Source organism: Aythya marila (assembly GCF_965140915.1).
Source record: "Aythya marila genome assembly, chromosome: 1".
In the NCBI taxonomy this organism is placed as follows: Eukaryota; Metazoa; Chordata; class Aves; order Anseriformes; family Anatidae; genus Aythya; species Aythya marila.
In genome coordinates, this window is record NC_139042.1 from 175,085,130 (window position 1) to 175,106,564 (window position 21,435).

General features: G+C 40.6%; 1 protein-coding gene across 1 annotated transcript; it reads left to right on the forward strand.

Annotated features, from left to right (window-relative positions):
• The first annotated feature begins 152 nt into the window (after window positions 1–152).
• DBX2 (developing brain homeobox 2) lies at window positions 153–21,229 on the forward strand. Its single transcript, XM_082751583.1, has 4 exons — window positions 153–532; window positions 12,711–12,806; window positions 17,310–17,497; window positions 19,730–21,229. The coding sequence occupies exons 1-4, from the start codon at window positions 196–198 to the stop codon at window positions 20,045–20,047; spliced, it is 939 nt and encodes a 312-aa protein (XP_082607709.1). The 5' UTR covers window positions 153–195; the 3' UTR covers window positions 20,048–21,229.
• Window positions 21,230–21,435: the final 206 nt, after the last annotated feature.

Sequence of the window (21,435 nt, forward strand, 5' to 3'; positions counted from 1 at the left end):
TGTTGGCCGCGTCCATCACTCACTCCCCAGCCCGGCTGACATAATGAATGCGCTTGGACACACCTTCCAGCCCGGCGGAGAGGCGCGGCGTGCCTCCAGCCGGCGCTCCGCTCCCCTCAGCCCGCAGCCCCGTCCCGGCCCGGTGTGGGGCCGCGGCGGCCGGGCTGGGCTGGGCTGGGGCGGGCAGCCCTCGCTATGCTGCCCAGCGCCCTGTACTGGGACCTGGTGGGCTCCTCGGCTCTCCTCAACCTGCCGGCGGCGCCGGGCTTCGGCAACCTGGGCAAAAGTTTCCTCATCGAGAACTTGCTGCGGGCCGGGGCGCCGCAGAGCCCTGCCCAGCTCCGTCCCCTCCCCGCCAGCCCCGTCCCCCTCAAGCTGTGCCCCGCGGCGGAACAAATCAGCCCCTCGGGGGGTCCCTTCCCGACACGGTGGGCTTTTCAAGTGCTTAACCCCTCGGCGGCAGACGGCGGCCGCCTGCCAGCGCGGGCTCCGGCGGCGGACAGAGGCGGCGTCTTCCCGCCGGCGGCCACAGGTGAGCGCCGGCCCCTGCCCGCGGGGCCCCGGGGAGCTGCGGGGAGAGCCCCGGGGGCGGCTCCGCGGCCGAAAACCTCTCGGGGGGGGAGCGGGGAGCGCTGCCCGCAGCCCGGCGGCGGCTCTCGCCTCGCCACGGGGCTGCCTCCGCCGACGGCGGCTTTAAACTTGGCGGGCCCGCGCACCTGCGGGCGTAGTAAGCGAGGCAGGGCGCTGGGCTGCTGAGGAGCGCTTTGAATCGCTGCTCATCGCGGTTCTTGCAGGTCTGGTGGCTGCCTGGGGGGCTGAGGCGATTCGGGAGCCCGCCCGCGAGCAGACGCGGTCTGAGAGGCTGCAGGGGCAGCGGAGCCGAGCGCTCCTCAGCGCGCCCCTCAGCCCCGGCTCGGGGGGAGCAGGGGAGGGGGCGCGAGGTTTTCCTCGGAAATTGGAAATTAAATCAAGAGAAGCAGGCAATTTTCTATAAGTTTTGACAAAACCAGAAGGGGCAGTATGCACTCTGCCCCCCGAAAATAACCAACCTCCCCCAAACCCCAACCAATCAACCCCCCTCCCGAAACCAAAAAAAATCTCAAAAAAATGCCTTTACAGCTACGTAAACGACCTGTAATTAGCGATTCGACTCGGTGTAAAAATAAAAGACAGTGCTTTTTATGAGGTGTCGGACCCACATGCAGGATTTGCCACTCCTGCCGGTTTCGCCCATTCTCTGTCAGCCCGCTCTGCCCACGGCTTGGCGCCTGGGGACCGCGCTCCGCCACCGGGCAGGCCTCCTGTCAGCCCAGCTAGTCGCTTCGAAACATTTTTTACAAAACTATTTTATCTCTTAACGTCCTACATATGTTTAGTTTGAATAAAAACAGTGTTTTGAAGCATTTTTAGGAACGAGCGTTTCTGTCAGTCACAGAACTATCTGAAGTTGAATTAACTTTTAATTCATAAAATTCAGCAGTAGACTCACCATGTGTATTTTGTCTTTCTGTTATCATATATCAGCCTTCTGTAGTGTTTTCAGAATTTTCCTATATGATCATTCAGTTTTAAAGGTTCTTAAAATGAAAATAAGGCAAACAGAAGCATAGTTATTGAGCTAAGGCTTTAAGATGTGAAACCAAAAGGCTCATTTTAGAACCACAATTATTATTTTTTTTCCAAGTGTAATTTTACTTTAATTAAATCCTACAAACTGTTCTGCAAAATCCCAAGCATTTTTTGGGGTATTTGTCATAATGTATTTTAAGGTAAGGCAGGAGAGACTCAAATCAACGTACGTTAACATTTCTAAATGTTCCAGACCTCACTGATGTAAGTGTATCTTAAGCACTTCAGTTATTTAAGTACATGATTATATTAGCCAAGTGTAGACCAGGTCAGGATCCAGGATAAATGTAATCTTTCTGGAATTAGGTGCATATATCTATTTTTTTTTTTTTTTTTTTTTTTTTAAGTTCTAGAGAAAATGCTGCTTTTCTATGCACAAAGCACGCATAAAAAGGGATACGGCAGATTTCCCAGCACTCATCACTACAGGTAAACTTTTTCCAAGTATTACAGGAGTGACTGAGTGCAGAGTTTTTCAAGCATTTGCTTTCAGAATTACTTTTCTTTCATCAGCCTATAGTGGTACCCATGAATTTAGCAAAGCATTGCAAGGTCAGGTCTTCCTAGTGATCTGGGTGGGGTCTGATCCTACATTTCTTGTGATCCCACAACTCCCAGGGAGTTCAGAGGGAACTCTGGGCTCAAGCACCAGGCCCTAACATTTGGGCAGTGGTTTCCATTTGGGCATAGGTTTCCTCATGCATTATGCACTCAGAAAAAGTCTCCTGTTAATGCAGAAGACGCACAACAAAGATGTATATATAGCAGGAATATATAGATGCTGATCTGACTTACGTGTCTGAAAGTGATGAGTGCTCTTAGGATTCTGAACTCTTACAAGTTAGATCAGAACTATTCTGCTGAGCCAGATTTTGTGCTTTCTAAGGAGTCTCTTTAGTGTAGGCATACTCTAGGGGAACTGTTCACATGCTGGACGCTGGCATTTCTGAGTAAGGCATGGTCAGGCTGCAGTTCCTGATTACGCTATGATAGGGCAAATGACTTTGTCAGATTAGGCGTTTTAAGTAAGGAATTTGTACCAGGCAAAATTTTCAAATTGATGGATTTTTGTGAATATGCACTGATATTTGTAGTTTTTTCTGAGGAATAAATGCATCCCTGTTTAGACTCCCTAAACTACGTGATTTTTTTGGAAAATCATGGTCCGAGTCTTTAGTAAGACTTCAGAACATAGTAAAGTAAATGTGTTTTTAATCTTTCTGAACTAGTAAGTCTTTACATATTGTGTAGGGACTAAAAATGCTCCAGCAAACTAGCTGTGCATAATACAAAGTTTTTAAAAGAAAAAAAAAAAATACCTGCAGAAAAGAAAACAGAAAAGCATCACAACTAGCAGGATAAGTAATCTGTATTGCTCATGTATTCCAAAATATTGGTGAGGCCACAAAAGTCTTCAGAAAGCAAAACACATGAAATCACAACAGGGACCGAACTGAATAAACGGAGCCGTTTCACAGTTCCAAAACCAACATGTATCCACAGCACTTATCAAGGAAAGACATGAACAAAGCACTCCATTTTCAAATGCCTTTCAACACTCTGTAAAAATGCTAAAGAATGAAAAATTGGTATTTTTTCTGTCAGCTGGAAAACTCTAGTCCATGTCTGAAGCAGAGACAGGCTGGGGTGGGGCTCGATCTGTGATGTCTGGTCATGCCAGCCTTTCCCTTTGTAACTCTTTAGCCCCAGAGTTTTATCAGCAATTTTCCATATGTATTATTTATAGGTTTAAACTGTTTTAGTTTTATCATCCAAGTGTTTATCTGGTTATGTATTTGGAGTACTCCTCCAAAAGTATCCTAAAGGAAAAACTGAACAAATACACACAAAGTATTACACCATAAGATACATCTTCTAATGAGTGAAGGAAATCTTGAAAAGAAATATCTTTATGTTCTTTGTCAATATTAAAATCACTTTCCAGCATTGTAATGATATTTACAGGTGAAATGTAATCAAATTATAGGTTTTTAAAATTTATGTTGTTTTGACTTAAAAGTACAACCACATGAACAAGCATCCAGAATTTAGAAATCAAAAGCAGAAGGAAGTGTTGTTAGATGTAAAACTCGCGTGTCTTCTGCGTGTCTTCTGCAATGGTGTGTTGGCTTATGCCACGTTCAAATTCCTGCAGGCTTTATTGCACCTTGCTCTGAAGCCCCAGTGTTGGTGATGGAAGGATGAACTGGGCCCACCAGCTTTAGCAGATATGTTAAGCACCCTGTTTCCATCCAGCTGAACTGAATTTCTCCTAACCCATGTGCTGTGGGCCTGCTTCTTCCCTTTCAGGATCTTTTTCTTTGATAAAATAGAGGTGAAATTGTGTCTCTGCTTTGAGCTTCTGTCTTGTCCCTCTGCTTTGTGCTTCTGCCTTCTGCACTGCGGACTTGCAGCCATGCCTATATAAACCAAACCAGAATCTGGTTCTGCTTTTTAAGCTCTGGACACCTGGAGCGTGTTCTTCCTGGGAAGAAACATTTAAAAATTGCACTGTTGTAAAGCAACACTTCCCAGTGCAATGTGTTACAGCTATGCAGTTTATACTTACTCTGACAGTGAAAGGGTGAGGGACGCCTAAAATAAAGCTTCTGAGCAAACTAATGGACTCTAGGTAGGGAAGAGGTCCTCATTTTCTGCTTGCTGATCTCAGATTTGGTCCTTCTCCTTGTACTCCAATGCTGTCATCACCATCTGAATAAATTAAAAGACTTGACAGTTTTCTCCAGCATTTTCTGACATAGGAAAATTACCTGGAGGACGATGAGATGCGGCCTGCCATAGCACAGACTTCAAAGAGGTCCATTCCACATCTTCCCTCATGACTCAGTTTCCCCAAGTACTGGTTGGCACCAGGTCACAGTGACCTCAGTGGGAAGTACCCAGTTACCTTGCTACCTGAAATTATTTTCTGAAAGTCTCTGCTCTTCTCAAGTAATTTGCCCTGGAGGGAAAATAACAGTAATTGCTTTATATCTTGAATATTCTTACTAGTACATACATGGCAAGAATCCATCTTTCTGCTTTAATGTTGGTGTTTTGATAGATTAGCAGAGAAAAGAAACTGAAAAGCACAATGAAACAAATAAAACAAACATAGCAGTGAGATACTTCCATTGCAAAACTTGCTGAAAAATTCATCTTACAGGATTTTTTTCCTAAAGCGTCAGAATACAGAATAGAATATGGTATGTTACATATAACACAAAAGAAAGGAATTGGAGCAAATATAAACGTAAACTGGAGGTATAGTAATAAAGATCCATTCTATGATATGGATATGGCTTCTGTTTCTCTAACTTCTCAGTACTTTACATTTTAATGCATTTAGCATCGCAACATGCTGGTGAGATAGGAGAGACCTCTGCTGCTTAGAGGAGGAGCTGGAGCAAAAGGAAACAGCTTGCCTAAGGTAAAACAGAAAACTGAGAGCATTGCAGGGAAGTGAAATCAAGTCTTCCTCTCCTGGCTGACTCTTTAGACCAGAGTCAATTTTCTCCCTCGGTGTGATGACAGTAATTGTTTCCTGCAATGCTTGTTTTAACCAACATACTTTACTTCCAGCTTTTAGTAGAATCTCCTGTGACAACCAGGAGATAATTAAATTACTGAAATTAAGTGATTTTTTCCTTTATGTTGGATGTCCCCAGTGAAAAAAATGCTTATTAATTACTGATGTAAAGCCCTCCAGCTGTCAGACTGTGTCCTTGAGCAGCACATAATGCTGTAACTTTCACTAAAAGTAAAGGCAGAACTCTGCTTCTTCGAAGTTTGCACTAGCTGCTGGAACTTGCCATCTTCACTTAGTCAACAAGTTGTTGACTAACAGGTCTCAAGATTTCTTTTTTGTTGGGGTTCCTGTGGGGTGGAGAGATCTATTTGGCATGTTCTTTTATGTCCAGACTGCCAGGAGCATTGAGATTCCTTCATTGTTTTAACAATCAAGTCTCCAACAGGACTGGAGATTGGAGACAGAGAAGTTTCTGTATCAGAAATCATAAACTGATTTCTCCCAATGTAGCATCTTTTCCTGCTTCCAGGCCAGCAGTGTCAGCACTGGGCAGTGCCATCTCCTCTGGTGGCACAGGGTGTGCTGCCTCTGAGAAAGGAAGAGGCTCCAGAATTTGGTCCTTAGTGAGGTTTAAGCACTGCCAAAAGATCTCAGAACAGCAGTAGGAAGAGCAATGGTGGAGGTCTGTAGAAAAGCAATTTACTGAGGGGAAACTGTGAAATTAATCATGCCTACAGTTAGCAAACTTCTTTCTGTAAAATGCACTTTATGCTGCAGCATGAAGTCTTCTGAAATCTCATAGCATATTCTCCATGCTTATAGAAAGCAGATGGAAGTGATAAAGATTAATCTCATCAGGCAAGTTCTCTGCATGAGTGCAGATTTCAGGCTTCATTGTGCTATGCTATTTTGCATTTGTAAGTTTCCCATCATTTTGGAAGGCAAATTCCCAGCCTCCATTGCCCAGCAAAGGTCTTCGACAGAAAATCTTGCTTAATTCAGCTGTGCAAACCAATCCCTACTCTATTTTTTCTAAGTGATACTTTTGTGTCAGTCATAACCCAACAGAATTCAGAATGTAATCTTTATAAAGTAAAAGCAAGTTCAGGTACATAAAGCAATAGGAGGCTCTTTCAAATATCAGATCTGTAGACCCAAAACCTTATAAAGTTAGGCACGTAAATATTTTCAGTAACCTAGTCTGTGTTTCACTGAGGTAAGTCATCATGTTGGAGAACAAGTGGCCTTTGCTTTGTGCTGAAAAGCTCACAAAAATTTCCTGTGGGAGGCTGCCTTTTTCTGAAGTTATATAGCCCGTAATTCTGTTAAGGTATTTTGTATGTCTGCTGATGAGTTTATCTCATCCACGTGGATCTTGGACAATTTGGTGGCCTTTGCTAAAGTCCCTGCTTCTGGAATCTTGTGACTATATGAATATCTTGGATTTCAACTTGAAGAAATATTTCCTTGTACAAATGTAAAAGGACTAAAAAGCCTCATGTGTTAAAAAAAATGCAGAATTCACCACTTGTTATTTTTTCATTCTATCAACATCTAGCCAATCTGGAGACTTTGGGCTGCTTGGAACTGGCAATAATGCAGCAAGTAAAGACTGGTTCAGGTAGGAATTTGTAGCTACTCAGTGCATACTGCTGGAAGAAATGGTGCATTTTGGCCAATGGCGAGATTTGGAAGTAGGGTTGCAACCGTAGTTTCTGAACTAAAGCAAATAAAATAATTTTAGTGTCTTTATGACTGAAAATTATCGTTTTTCCTGCCTCTTTATGGCTATGCAGAGAATTTGTGTTCTTTTGACGTTACCCATGAAGGATAATGAGAATACCATCTTACTTCAGCTGCTTAAAAAAAATAGGTGTCTTGTCTAATCTAGTTGTCTGAATACCTTGTCTAATCCATAGTCAATACAGAGACACCTCCAGAGGATGACACAACTTACCTTCTTAGGCAGCTATTTTAAGGTGATGAGTCATTATATAGAGCTGATTATCTCTTCTCATTGACTATTCAGGAGTCTATTCAGGAGACAAGGAGCTTAGACAGCACGCCAAACTTTTTGACAGAGAAGTGACAGTAATGCCCTTAAAATATTTAACTGAGAGTGAGAAAAGATTTTTTTTTTTTACAAGAACTGTTAAGCAAAAAGTGCTGGGGACATGCTAGCACATGGGTGTCTTGAAGCAGAAGGACAGAGTAGGAGGCAAAGCTGATAAACCCACAGCTTTCCAGGTCCCCATCCTTCTCAATAGGTACAAGGTGTGGTGGAGATGGAAGCAGCCTTTCTTGCTGACACAGGAGAGCCATGTAGTCTTTGGCAAGTGGTGTGGGGTTTGGATGCTGCTTTGGATTGTCGCAATGCTGAAGTGCACACCAGAGTGTGACCATGCATTGTCGCCAGCCTGAGGCACCCAAGTTTCCTCAGGCAGAGAAACAAACCAAGCATACACGTACAGCAAGGCATGCCCTGATAAAAGGGCGTGCAGATAGTGCCTCTGAAAACCAACAGTGATTCATGTGATCTGAGCGAATCTTCGGTGGGCTCCAGCATCCACAACGTTGCTGTAGATGTAGATAATCATGCTGTTAGCATATTTGAAGCCCTTTTTGATGACATAGCTTTTCTGGAGTAACTACTCTGATAATTTTTGAAAGCCCAGTTGAGACCCATTATAAAAATGCAAGCCTGCTTCTTGCATTGGCTGCTTGTACAGGATTTCAGAATATATTTTTGGAACTACAAAACCATTTCTGTGAAAGTTTGCTGTGGTTTTAAAACTGGTCTGTGTATGTCACTCTGGTGTGCCCTTTGGGCTGGACCAGAGCATTCATGCTGCTGTTTTACAAGAATGAATGCAAACAAATAGTGATGTTAGGAGTGCAGGAAAGCCAGCTCTGAGGGATGCTGTACCACAAGTTCTCGCAGTCAGTTTTGCCACATCCTTGTGGTGGTGACCGCTTTTGGTGGGAGATGGCAGCAGTTGTTGCTTCCTTCTCTTGGCCAGGGGCTCCCCACCAGCTGGGAAATGCTTGGGGGTGCACAACTGCTGCTGAAGCACCTTGCTGAACACAGTAACTGCAGGAGTCTGAGCTGTGGTTCACCCTGAGGCCCATGGCTTGTGGTTCAGAAGCAGAGATGGTGCCGTGTGGCTCAGCTGGACCACCAGCCTGGCACAGCTGCTGCTGGAGTGGTTGCAGGGAGCTCCTCAAGACATGCAGCTTTCCTGCAGCTGTGCTGGAGCCTGCTTTAGTCATTGCCAAGAATGGATGTATGTGGGAAATTGCAGTTGACTTGTACCTGCTTCATCCAGGTTTCTCAGATGAAATGAGATAATTTTAATGATATTTTTTATTTTCCTGCCAGGGCTGGAGCCTGGGCATCAATGGGGAGAGCAGTTCATGAGGGCTTAGCAATATGCTTAGGAGAACGCAAAGGCTGTGTTCACACAGCTTGAACTCTGTCTTTATTCCCGTGCTTGCTGTTGCATGTTAGCTGGCTTTCTGCTTCTCTGAGTAACTCTTCAGAGGTGTTTCTGCTCTTGTCACAAGACTATACAACATTTTTATCAGTGAGCTATAAAAAGCACACTACAACAAGCAATATGTGCAGTGAAGGAGACCTGTGTAGGTAATACCTGAGGTTTACTGTAGGTTTGCTTTTCCTCAATAACCATTTGTCATTTGCCTCCTGGCTACTGGCCTACGCTATTTCCCAAGTCATTTCACAATGGTAGGATTAGGAAAAGCAAACAATGTCTTTAATAATATGCTATTTTAAAATTACATATCCATTTCAACTGGATTAGACTTGGGAACCTTCCTGTCAAAATGCTGGGTAGTTAGAAGGAAAACCTCCAAGCCCATTACTGGCACGGCTTTTGGATGGCAAGGTTTTTCAATTTAGAATATCTTCAGAGTGGGCAGTATGTTTTAAAATGTCACTGTCTGAACTAATCTCTGAGTTTTAGCACCGGATGATCTCGAGTTTCATTTGCATGTTTAGTATCATTTTATTGTCTGTTGGGAAAAGGCTTTGAATTCACACAGCTGAATGTAAATGAGCATTATTACCAAAATTTTGCATGCAGCAACAGTGTCAAAAGAACTTATCTTGTGTGAAAATAGAAAAAGAAATTACTGATTTCATTTTAGGTATTTCATCCTTTTTAATTTATGATGCAATAAATTTTCTTTTAAAGCATATAGTACAATTTTTGGAGTGCCAAAAGGCATTTATGCCATACTCTGATGTTTCATTTTCATGCATCTGTGAAGCTAAACCTGTAAAGTCTCACTCTTGTGAAATGCTTAGTTCTCTACAGTGTCTGTTTTTATGAAATGGGAATGCCAAGAAGAAGAATTAGGTATCTTAGGTATCTATAGTTATTAGGATTTAGCCCATGTTTAGTCCACACGGCTTGAAGTGAAAGCTACTTTTTTGTCACTGTACACTTCATTCTGGTCAATAAATTCAGAACTAATATTCTGACGTATCCCCAATTTTCAGCCTTCTGTGAACAGCAAACAGTGTTTGCTTTAGATTGCTCAAACAACAAATAGTGGTAGAGTGGCCATGATATATGTGACCAGAAGGTGGAAACATAGACAATACTTTCCCTATGTGCTAGGGTGAAGCATTAACATTTTTCTCTACACAGGGCTTCCACGGTGGAGTTGAGTATCCCTGTGTTGTGCAGTTTCTTTACTGATGCAACTCTGCCTAACTCCTACGCTTTGCTTTGAGTGCAGCTGCCTCGGTAGACATGATCTGGAGATATGGGTTGATAGACCCGACCTAGAGTTCACTCACTCATCAGTGTAGTTGGAGCATATTAAAGAAGTTTATAAACTAGACATGCACGATGGGTTGTATGGTTTAGAGAGACATAGTGCTATTGGCTATTCCATAGGATCTAGAATAAATCTATCTTGAGAAACAGTCTCAGGAACCACTTGGTTCAGAGGTACCTTCATATAAGGTATCTGCATCTTATCACTTAAACAAATGTTCTCCCTTGGAGGGGTATGTGCCATGCAGGCAGAAAAAAAAAAAAACAGTTGAGTGAATTAAGCAAAATGGCCAAGAAGGATGATTTCCATTGACTTGAGTAGATCTTGGAGATCTCTCCTGTTTGCATCATTGTGCTGTGCTAGTGCAGTAAATCATTGTCAACAATATTCATGGAAGTGTGTGGCTAGTTTGAGGTTTTCTTAAGCAAAATGTGTGTTTTAAGTTTTGACACTGATCCATTTCTTGGCCTTTGTGCTTATTTGTCAAGAAATTTAATGAATGGAGAAAACCTATCCTTTCCTATTTCTCAGATATTATATATATCTCAGATAAGGGTATTTATATAAATATCTTTATTTGCAGGAGTATGCTATCTCTCTGAAGCAATAGCTTATTCAATTCTGATTTATCCAGATATCTCCTGGATGTATCTCACATCACGATGAGTACCATATTATCAAAAAAGAACATGGAACTGGAGAGAATTGAGAAACCATAAGAGGGAAAATCAGGGACAGGCCAACATAACAAAAATCATATTCCATGAATAAGATGCTCAATCTATGGTTAAGGGGAATAGGGCATTACAGCAGTCAAGGAATATTTGATACATGTGTAAGGAAAGCAAAGAAATTGAGTTTGGTACTTTTTGTATGGTAGGTTTTATTTTTAGAAGTGAAATTTCAGAAAGAATTCTACCTTACTGTAAGGGAAGCTTGATAATGGCACAAAGAATGTGGCTGCCAAGAAAGGGAGGAAAAGCCTCCTTTGGGAGTTTCCAAAGTGTAGTAGATAAAACATTAGCAGCAGATAAAAAGTGTTTTGAAGAACAAGCTCTCGTGTTCAGGAGGATGGTGGGGATTATCTGGTAGGTCTTTTCCTTCTCCATCTCTGTGCTTCTTCAGTTACAGTCAAACCCTTTCCAACTTCCGTACTGCTCCAGCTGCATTGAAGCCTCATGGATACATAAGACAGATAAAATTTAGCTGCACTTTCTTGACTCCTTAATGTTCCTTAGAACACAGTGCCGTATTTGCTGGTCTTGTGTGAAAGAGAAGCTTTAGAATACTAATGTCTGGCATAAATCATTCCTTTTCATAAATGTTTTGCAAGCATGCACTCAAATATAGGCAATTAGTTCCTCTTGGAGTATATTTATATTTCATTACAATCAGCAAAGTGTTGATGATAAGCTGCAGTAATAAAACACCTGTAAATTTAAAGACATTTTCACCTATCGTGTATGAATTCAGATAAAAAGAGGTGAATATTTTCAAAATATTCAGATTTAGGCTTCTACAGCAATATCTTATTGCTTTGGAAGGCAGCAGATCTGAACATCAGGAAACTTACTAAGATGCCCTAGTATGTATTCAGGAGCCTAATTTTGTGTCATCTTTCTTTTTAATTTCAGTTGGAAAAAAACTTTGAAAATTAACTCTGCTTATATACATTTATTTATGTTTCTTCCCGATTATTGATTTGTTGTAATTAATCTGATTAATTATGGAGACTTAGACAAACTGCAGTGCAGAGTGTAGAGCTGTTTATTTTCAGCCTAAACCAAGACAGGGAAGTGACAGATGCTGATCGCGTACAATTCTAGCAGGCATGATGTATCTATTTTCAAGAGAAAAAAAAATCCACGTTTCATAGTTGACTAATATGAGAGAAATGAAAAAATAATTAAGATTAATGAAAAAACCCACGAGCCTTATAGAAAAAAATGTAAGGAATTATTTGATAAGGAAGAATTTTTAAAGATTTATGATAACTTTTTTAACATAGAGAGACTTCGGATTTATTGGTTCAAAAAATCTATAGAAATGTTACCAGATATTACCTAATTTTATGGGGTCATTTAGCAATTTTATTGTATTAAGCAGCGCCTCCTTCAGCAAGTGGTTTATTTAAATTTAGAGCACTTTCCCAGTAAGGTTGAATTCAACATCGGGATAGCAGAATCATGTTCTGTAGTCAGTGCCTGGATCGTGTCATTGCATTTTAAATATTTTATTCATAAAGGTTCCTCAGTTATGGAAGTCATTATTGCTTTGAGTACTAATAACAGCACTTGAGTACAAGCAGAACAGTCAGGATTCATTTTTAGATTTTTTTTTTTTCAGGTATTATGCCAACTAGAGTTATTTGAAGTAACTTTCTCAAATATATCATACTAATTAATTTGACAATGCATTATTTAAACAACATGTTCAATCCTAATATTTAGAAAAAAACACATAATTATAGCAATTACAGAAGTAAATCTCACATCTTCAGTTTCATTCTTATAATAAATAAATTGTGTTTTCCATATTATATTTAAATGATACATATAAACTAGCCTTGTTAAAATTAAAGAGCAATTACTTGGCTTATCATTGTTTGCCTTAAAAATATCACCATCCCAAAAAGGAAAAAGAGCTTGTGGGGCAGGACTTTACACACTGACTTTTTGGAGGACTGTTGTTATGAATATCACCTAAGCTCAATGGATAATCAATTAGATCTATGCTTTCTCTGCAGCTCTTTCCAAACACTTTTTTCTCCGAGCCCCGCCATTCTACTCAGCATGCTGCGGTGGGTCCTGTCAGCACCCTGCATCCCCCACTGCTTTTCCAAGTAAGTTTTTATGCTTCATCAGTAATGCTTGAGTTATTCTGTAAACCAAAGCAGCAGGATTTAATGTGTTCTGGAAAACTAATTGGTGATGCAATGGCAGCAGCTAATTCCTTAGTAAAATCACAGCAATCCTATTCAGAAGGTTTCCAAAGATTTATCAAACTTAAGTACACTGAGCAATTGTGAGAGATTTCTAATGGCATTGAGACCCCCAGACAGCGCTAACCTAGGAAATCTCCTTGTTTTCAGTTTGGTAGAAAAGATTCTTTAAAAATCAGTAACTCTTTTAAAAATCTGTGTCAATAACGTTTGCAAATAAGAAAAGAAAAGAGCTGAAAGATCATTAAATGGATGCTGCATTTTGATGTCTGTTAGGGATAAATTATGATTCGGGAAGCTCTAGCATTATTTATATAAAACAGTCATTCTTGTTGTAGCATTCAAATGCATGCATGTTTAATTTTTTTTTTCTTTTAAAAATTATAATGTAAAAATATGAAGACACATTTTGAAGAGAATTTTGGACAGTATGCACTTTACACCCAGGATTGAGACCTGGAATGCCTTTCCATTTAATCCAAATCTAAATTTAACCTTGACTGTGAAGTCTGCATGCCATGGTGTAAGAATATATATTCTGATTTTACATGTTTATGCTCAGGAGCACAAACAGAAGAGGCATTTCCTCAGCCTTCAAAATGGAGAAAAAGCACAAATCCTTTGTCAAATCCAAATGGAAATTAGAGTTCATGAGTGCTCTAGTATATACTTTTTTATCACAGTTGCATTCAAACCCTTCCTGGCTACGTGCATGTGTTTTATGAACGTTTCAGAAGGGCAGTTGCTAAGTTGAATGATTCTTGACAAGTGAGGCAGCAAATGCTGGCAGTTTAATGAGCTGCAAGTTTCTGAGCACCTCTTTAGGGGGCTGACACTTTCCCACAGAGCGTTTTACATGGCCCCGGCTCTCCCACAATGGCTGACAGCACCATGACCAATCACCACTTTCACTTTACTCATCCACACGCGACCTCACCACAATTTTTCACTGTGCAGATGAACTTTAGGAACCATTTCACATTGAAAAGGCCTGGGCAAGGGTCAGTTGCCCTTTTGTATGGCCATAAAGCAATACTCTATGTGCCAGTCTTTTCTCCTGTCTCACATTCCAAGAGATTTTCTGGACACCATTTAAAGCACTTGACTGAAAAATAAAGCAGTGAATGAAACTGACTTTTATAGACTCATTCTAGCTCATCTTCCCATATAACCCTGTCTACCTGAAAAGGGATTTAGTGGATGAGCTGAGTGTATACAGGGACTTGCTGAATACATAGGGCCATTATCAACTGTGGGGATTGTTTATTAACCAGGAGTGATACACTACTATTTTGGAAGTGACCTATTAATTGTCCATTTAACTAGAATGTATTGAGTTCAAATGAAAAAATGGAAACCATGACTAAAGCTTTTACTTGCTCCTTCAAGGTGGTCTCTGCCATGAAGGCAAATGAAGATTGTTCCACAGATTAAGGGGACATTTATCACTATATATTAGGACACAAAGGAGAGATTTAAAAACACACACACACAAAACAAAAACAAAAATCAAACCAGCAACATAGGAAATAGTTGGTAACAGATTTGCATTTATGTCAAAAGAGCACTAAACCTTTTGATGTGTGTTCAGTACAACAGGTTGCAAACTGACTTGCTTCGTTCTAGAGAATTATTGCAATGAGTGAACAACTGCCTATCCCCACATACTAAAAATCTTTTAACCCACCAACTGAACTGTAATTTTTGAGAGCAGAGTCAGAACGCATTTTGGAACATGGGGCAATCTTACAAAATCATCTAGGCTAGACAATTGAAGATGAGTATTCATTATCCCAAACACGAGTGGGGATCACCATTTTTGACCCAGTGATGACCCAGTGGTTGTTTACTGCTGCTTATGAGTGTTGTGCTCATGATTTAATTTTGTTCAGATGGGCTTTTAAAATCAGTCGCATACTGTGCTTTAGTCTACATGGAATCTGCCGAATCACTCCTCACTGTTACATTAGCCTAATGCAGGTGTTAAGCTGTACCCTACATACTGCCTCTATAGGAATTAATTGGCGCCTCAGTGCTCTGGCAGGAGGTTGCTTCTTTGCTGATTGACTGTTAACAACCAGCCAGGCAAGACAAATTTTAAGGGGTCACATAATCTGGCATCCTGGGTCCCTGGCTGACAACTCCATTGTGGAACTCCGCCTGGGAGTCACGGACCAGCCCTGTTAAGCTTCTTCCCTCACTGGTGTCTCTCATCTCGTGGTAAGGATGAGAGAAAGTAGCAGCTCCTCCACCATCAGACTGTACCTCCCAGTAGACTCGGGAATTGCTGATGATTCATCAGAAACTACTGGGAGGCTCTCTGAAAAAAGGTACCTGAATTCTGCAAACTCCAGCAAGAAGGACAGAAATCACGACTGAGGAAGAAGGGCTTGTGTTTGCCCCCAGCTTCGTGAGCAGGATCAGATCTTGGTGGAGGGGCACGCGGGGCTATACGCTCCTCGGGGAAATACGAATCCAGCTTGCCCTTTACAGAAACCTCCACTGTGACATTTTGATGTTTGTGCTGCAGATAGTTTATTTTGGTTTGCAGGGAGTCTGACTGTGTCACTGGGTGATAAATATCAGGACAGTAACCAGTAGGGTATGATTTTTGTATCAGATCCCAAATATCATTTTGAAAATTGAAATACATTTGTATCCATTCTTTATACTGTAACATTTTAAATCAAAATAATTACTTTGACACAGCTCAAAATAGGGGACAAATATAAAGATGGGGTTTTAAGATGTAGAAGAATTCAAGCGAGGCATGTCTAGTAGAAAATACTAAATGCAGTGGTGCCTAAACAGTAGTGCTTGACAGTGGCAATGTATTTTGGGGAAAGAACATTGTATATTTGCTTAGCTTCTAATATTCTTCCTCTGCTGGCCACAGTGGGAGGCAAGATACAGGGGTAATGTGTGTAACGTAATATCAAACCAGTCAAACACACACCACAAAAGTACCTAGTCAACTTTACAAGACAAACATAGACACTCTAATTCCTCACTGTCATCCATACACAGTTGTACAATACTCTCGGTGTACATGTGTTTGTTTCTCCGAGAGTGTTTAAAGATACACATGCCCGTGTGTATTTATGTATAATAAACCCAAGTTGAAAGGTGGCTTAGCCCCAAGGAACAGCTTGTGAAAGCTGCATCTGGATTTGATCAGTATTTTCAAGAGCACTATATTTATTGAGCAAATGTATTCAGTTCTGCCCCACTGCCTGTACAGTTGACTAAAATAGAATTTTTTCGTGAAAGAAGGTTACAATGTTTTAGAAAATATACTTTAGATGAGAATTTTGCAATTGGCTTTTGACATGGAAATCCTTGTCAGAAATTGAACTGCAACACCCCTTTGCAGCTGCTGTAACCTTAAACTGGGACAGCAATCTTGGTGTGTATGTGGGGAGGTGTCATCAACAGGACAGCTTGTACCTTTAGAGTCCAAATTGCACGTAATATAAACCAAAGCCACCTTTATGTCTGCCCTCTCACAGAAAGATCGTAGGTGTCCTTGACTTTACAGCCACAGCATGGGTTTCTGAATCAAAGGGCAACTCTTTCCTGGACTGCTTGTAAGTGTCCCGTGCAATTATCACGTCTGATGCTTGGCCCTGTTCAGCTAGCCTCTGGTACTGCTCCCTGGGTTTGGGGGCATTTGGGGAAGCTGGGACTGCTGGAGGCATACCGAGCCTCACCAGGACCTCTCCCATTACTCCACATCCCTCTATAGGAGAGGGAGTATGGCAAAGCACAAGGGCTTTGGGCTTTACTGGGCATGAAGATTTATCCTATGGGATGTCAAAGGATTAGCAACCAGGCTGACAGGAATAAGTCCAAGTACTCCCCAGATCTGTAGTAAAGAAATTGCTGTGATTTCTAGAAAAGCAAGTGAATGGCCATAGATTTTCTGAGAAATACTTCACTCTGAAAGCCTTTCATTGGTAAACAAAACTTAAGAAAGCCTATTTAGTTTCTTTGAGTCAGTAATACAGACCACTTTTTATCTGGTTCTGCATCTCACATAAGGAGAAAATAAACTCCTAGGAAAACTTACTGCAGGTTACTCAGTAATGATAACGTGCAAAGGAAAGTGGAGAAGTTTCTCTGACTGTACTTGCTACTGTGCACGGGCCCTGTGTTAATATTCCTGTATGAACTCATCTGATTTACTTTTGACCATGTCAAAGGGAGACTTTTGACCACTGACAACACCTCTAGATCCAAGTAAGAATTTCACCCTTAATGAACACGACTGAAGCATTACGACACACTTATAACACCAACAAATCAAAAGTGGCACAGTAGTCTGCTAGCATTATAATGAACAGCACTTAATATTTTTCTAATCTGTGTTAGATACTGTGTGAAATTCACATCTATTTCCACTAGGAGAGGAAAGTGTCCTGCCTCTTCTGACCCAGGAGTCTAACTCCAAAGCCCGGAGAGGTATATTACGAAGAGCTGTCTTTTCTGAAGACCAGAGGAAAGCTTTGGAGAAAATGTTTCAGAAGCAGAAGTATATCAGTAAAACAGACAGGAAGAAACTGGCCATTAACCTGGGTCTAAAGGAGTCTCAGGTAAGGAATGACAGAACACCCATAACTTTTTGTCCTTTGAAGAAAAATCTTTAAAATGGCTTTGAAAGAGGAAAATTGAACAGCATAGGGCCAGCCCTGAGCTCCTTCCCAGAGCAAAGACCTCTGTAAATCAATGGCACTTTTAACCAAAGAATGCTTGACCAAGTTCCTGTTTTTTTTCCTGAAGGAGTACAATCAAAAGTTGATCGCTCTGTTTTCACACAAATGAGAGAAATGTTTTGAGAGAAATGAGAGAAATTTTGCTGTTTGATGCAGCTTTGGTGTAAGGAACTGTGCTGCATCTTGCTGCCTGATAAAAAAAAACACAGCATGGAGCCTTCCTGTATTCCTCTGAGCACTCTTTACACCCACAGATATACAGCTAGTAACAATGCAATCAACAGCACTTGCTCAGAAACCATTCTGTCCCAAGAGACAGGGGAAACCACCCTGCAGAACAAACTTAGCTGCACAAGGAAAGAACTCTTCAGAGTTCAGAGAAACTCTAGAAGAAAAACTCTGCATAGTGGACTTACAAAAGGGTCCAGTTTTACTTACTAATTCACATTTCATGTTTTGTTTTGTTTTCACACATGACTCTGCATATCCTACTGTAGGACTTCAGAGTTTACCTGAACATTTTAAAAAAATAATAAAAAAAAATGTGCCTGGCATGAAGAGCACAAAACCTGAAAGAAACTGGAGAATGATGTTTGTGAGGGTTTTAGAGCAGAAAATCAGCATTGTAGCCACTGGCAGGTGGGATTCTGAAGATAATAGAGTAGACACAGGTCTCCAGAGTACACCTGAAAGAGAGTGAGAGTGACAGTACAATTTTATTTCTTTGCATCCAGCAGTAGTGAAAGTGCATAAGATACATATGGCAGAAGCTGTCTGGTGAGCAGAAAAGCCTGGGAATGGTGATGGCTCTCATCATTTTTATCATGGAGGTTTTCAGAACTTGACAAGGCCCCGAACAATTTAATCTAACTTTGCAGTTGGCTTTACTTTGCGTGGTAGGTTAGATCTTGTGGTTCCTTGCAACCTGAATGACCGACTCCATCTCAAGCACACCAACTATGAACAAAAAAGAAGCAGAGCATGAATGAAGCTGCAATCTCTGCAGGATAAACAATTTCATTTTGATGAAAATGTGCAATTGCACTCACCAGTGAGCTGCCTAGAAATTTCTTAGAACATAATCAAATTCCTAATATTACAACTATTTTTGTTGATCTTTTCTTCCATGTTCTTGATATTCAAAAGAGCAATGGGGAATAAAAAATAATGGAGTTAGACACAGATAACAGCTATCATTACAGGAAAATAATTTTATGATAATAATAGACCAGATGATACCCATGTCTTTTTTCTCATAAAAGGAAGAGTAGTTCCCATGAATGTTAGTTCTTCTGGTTCTGACTGGTTGTGCTGGAGTAACAATACTTGCCAGCTAAGGTGATGATTCTCAGACCTTTGGAAGTATATTTCCTTCTGTATCCTAGAAGAAAGTTCATGCAAATATTTAAGAAAGAATATAACCTGAATAATCTGCTTGGTCCCCCCTGCACACACCCAGTTCTTCTCTTAATGTAACAGTTCCCAGGTGTGTATTTTCCTAAACTCTTCCCAGTATTTCACGAGTGCATTTTGAATGCCCAAGCTTTGTGAATCAAAGTTTTTGAAATTCTGTCTCGAAAGCACATGATTCTAGGTAACTCCTGGAAAACTGTAGTTAGACAGACAAAATGTCTTTAATCCTAACTTCTGTGTCATATAACACACATTTTGAAGCTATATGACCAAGCTATGGTTGTGAATGGGACAGTCTTAGCTCTTGGGGTCTCTTTTGAAAAGGAAGTTTCACCTTGCCAGTACTATCACTTAGTTGTTAATGACAATGCTAATTTACTTTGAGAATCCTTATGAGTCTAGAAAGATGGTGCTATAAGAAATTGCAGTGTCCCTAGCACTGAGCTGTCATCTTTTCAGTACAAGCTAAATAATCACCTGCTTGAGGTGAGGAAATTCACAGAGAGTATTTGGCCAAGCTGTAATAAATAAGAATGGGAAAAATCCTCAATTAATGTCAGTCAGTCAGCTTGACTGGATGTACTATAACATTAAATAGGGAGGTAACATGAAACTAAGGGGATGGAAGGAAAAAAACTTATAAGGGCAATGTTGTTTAATGAAAAGAATGCTAATAAACTCTCATTAACTTGCCAACAGGTGAAAATTTGGTTTCAGAATCGAAGGATGAAGTGGCGAAACTCCAAAGAAAAAGAAGTGCTTTCAAACAGGTGCCTCCAAGAAGGTCTTCAGGAGAACTACCTCTCACAATCCACCATGAATTTTGCCTCCCCATGCCCCTCTGTGTGGGAAGTGTCTCAGGAGCAGGCAAGTCCAAGGTGGAAGGAGAAGTCTCCAGGGAATTCTGAAAGACTGGCTAGTACGCAACCACCTCCAAGAGCAAATTCATCGCAGAGCCCACTGTATTTGTATCCTGACCAAGACACTGCAAATAAGGCAGTTACATCATCAGCTTAAAATATAGGGGCAGTTTGTAAATCGAGTGGAGAATACAGGCTTCAAATAAGAGGTCTTCTAAGACTAACAATATTTGGACACTGTAAAGCTAACTAGTTTATGCCTCATAAGTTTGCTAAAGTCTAACACCATTAAAATGACAAACAACTAATGATTTAAGAAATACTTTTCAATACTCAACCTTTTCTTGTGTCTTTTCCAGTCTTTTACTGACCTTAAAAGTGGAATAGGAACTGATGGCAAATAAGACGAAGTGAAGAGCATGACGCTGAAGTTTGGCTCTGATTTATACATCTGCACTGTATATAGATATTCATTAAAACACACTGATAGATGATCTCTTCTATCTCTCACTGCATTCAGATCAAGTAATTTTGTTTGTGCATAAGAATAATTCTGGTTCCCTGAAGATAGTAAGTTGCTTTGGGTTCTTTTTGAAATTGATTAAATGACACAATAGGTTCATATCAGACAAATGTCTAGTATGTAATTTTTAGTATGTTTCCTCCATCTGTCCTCACCTATATCAGTATCCAGCTAGTTCCAACTAGCACAGGCACACATCAGCTGGTAGCCATAGTAAAGTATGCAATACTAAAAGACAACCAACCAACCCACACAATAAATGGACCGTGTTTAAAATGATTTGATTTGAATGCATACTGGGAAAAGCAATTCACTAACTCCTTTATTTTATCCCATGGATGAAACTTACAGCATTTTCAATTCAATTTCAGTGGCTTTTGTCAGACTGTAAGTGCAATCTCTTGTAATCTGTTCTGTATTTCAAAACTGCGATGGCAATATGCAGAATTACAGCCCAAACGGACTAAGCAGCAGTGCTATAACTGGAAAAACTGCCACTAGAGCCTCCCTCAGTGAAGTACCTAAAGAGATGGCATGCTGTAGTAATCTCATTCCTGACTTACTCCTCTTTAAACTGGTGCCAACAAGTACACATAAGCATACATATGTATCAAAGACAGGACAGCATTCTGTGTAATACAAGAAGCCTGAAAAAATATCATTAAAACTGCTTTACTTGAAATGATTTGTTTGCTTCATCCACATTAAGGTAATCACCCTATGAATTGAAGGATTGATTTTTGTTCACTTGCAAGGCTTTATAGCTCAAAATGAGGGCAGATTTTTTTTTTTTTAATCATACGTTTATGAATGTATTTGTCGAGAATAAAAACTAAAGGTATTATATCCTACAGGCAGAACATTTTGGAGAACGTTTTGACTTTATAAGGACTATTTCATTTCTGTCAGATTGATACATTTTATAGCCAAAGGAGATGATTATGATAATCTAGGCTGGCTTTTCTCATCATGCACACCATGAACGTCTGTAATTATTCTTGCCTTTGAGCTCCAAAGGTTTA

What these genes read in the sequence shown, in the direction of transcription:
- DBX2 (XM_082751583.1), top strand. Translation starts at nt 196, where the DNA reads ATGCTGCCCAGCGCCCTGTACTGGGACCTGGTGGGCTCCTCGGCTCTC. An exon ending in CTTCCCGCCGGCGGCCACAG is followed by an intron (nt 533 to 12,710) that starts GTGAGCGCCGGC and finishes CTTTCTCTGCAG; the next exon opens with CTCTTTCCAAACACTTTTTT. An exon ending in ATCCCCCACTGCTTTTCCAA is followed by an intron (nt 12,807 to 17,309) that starts GTAAGTTTTTAT and finishes TATTTCCACTAG; the next exon opens with GAGAGGAAAGTGTCCTGCCT.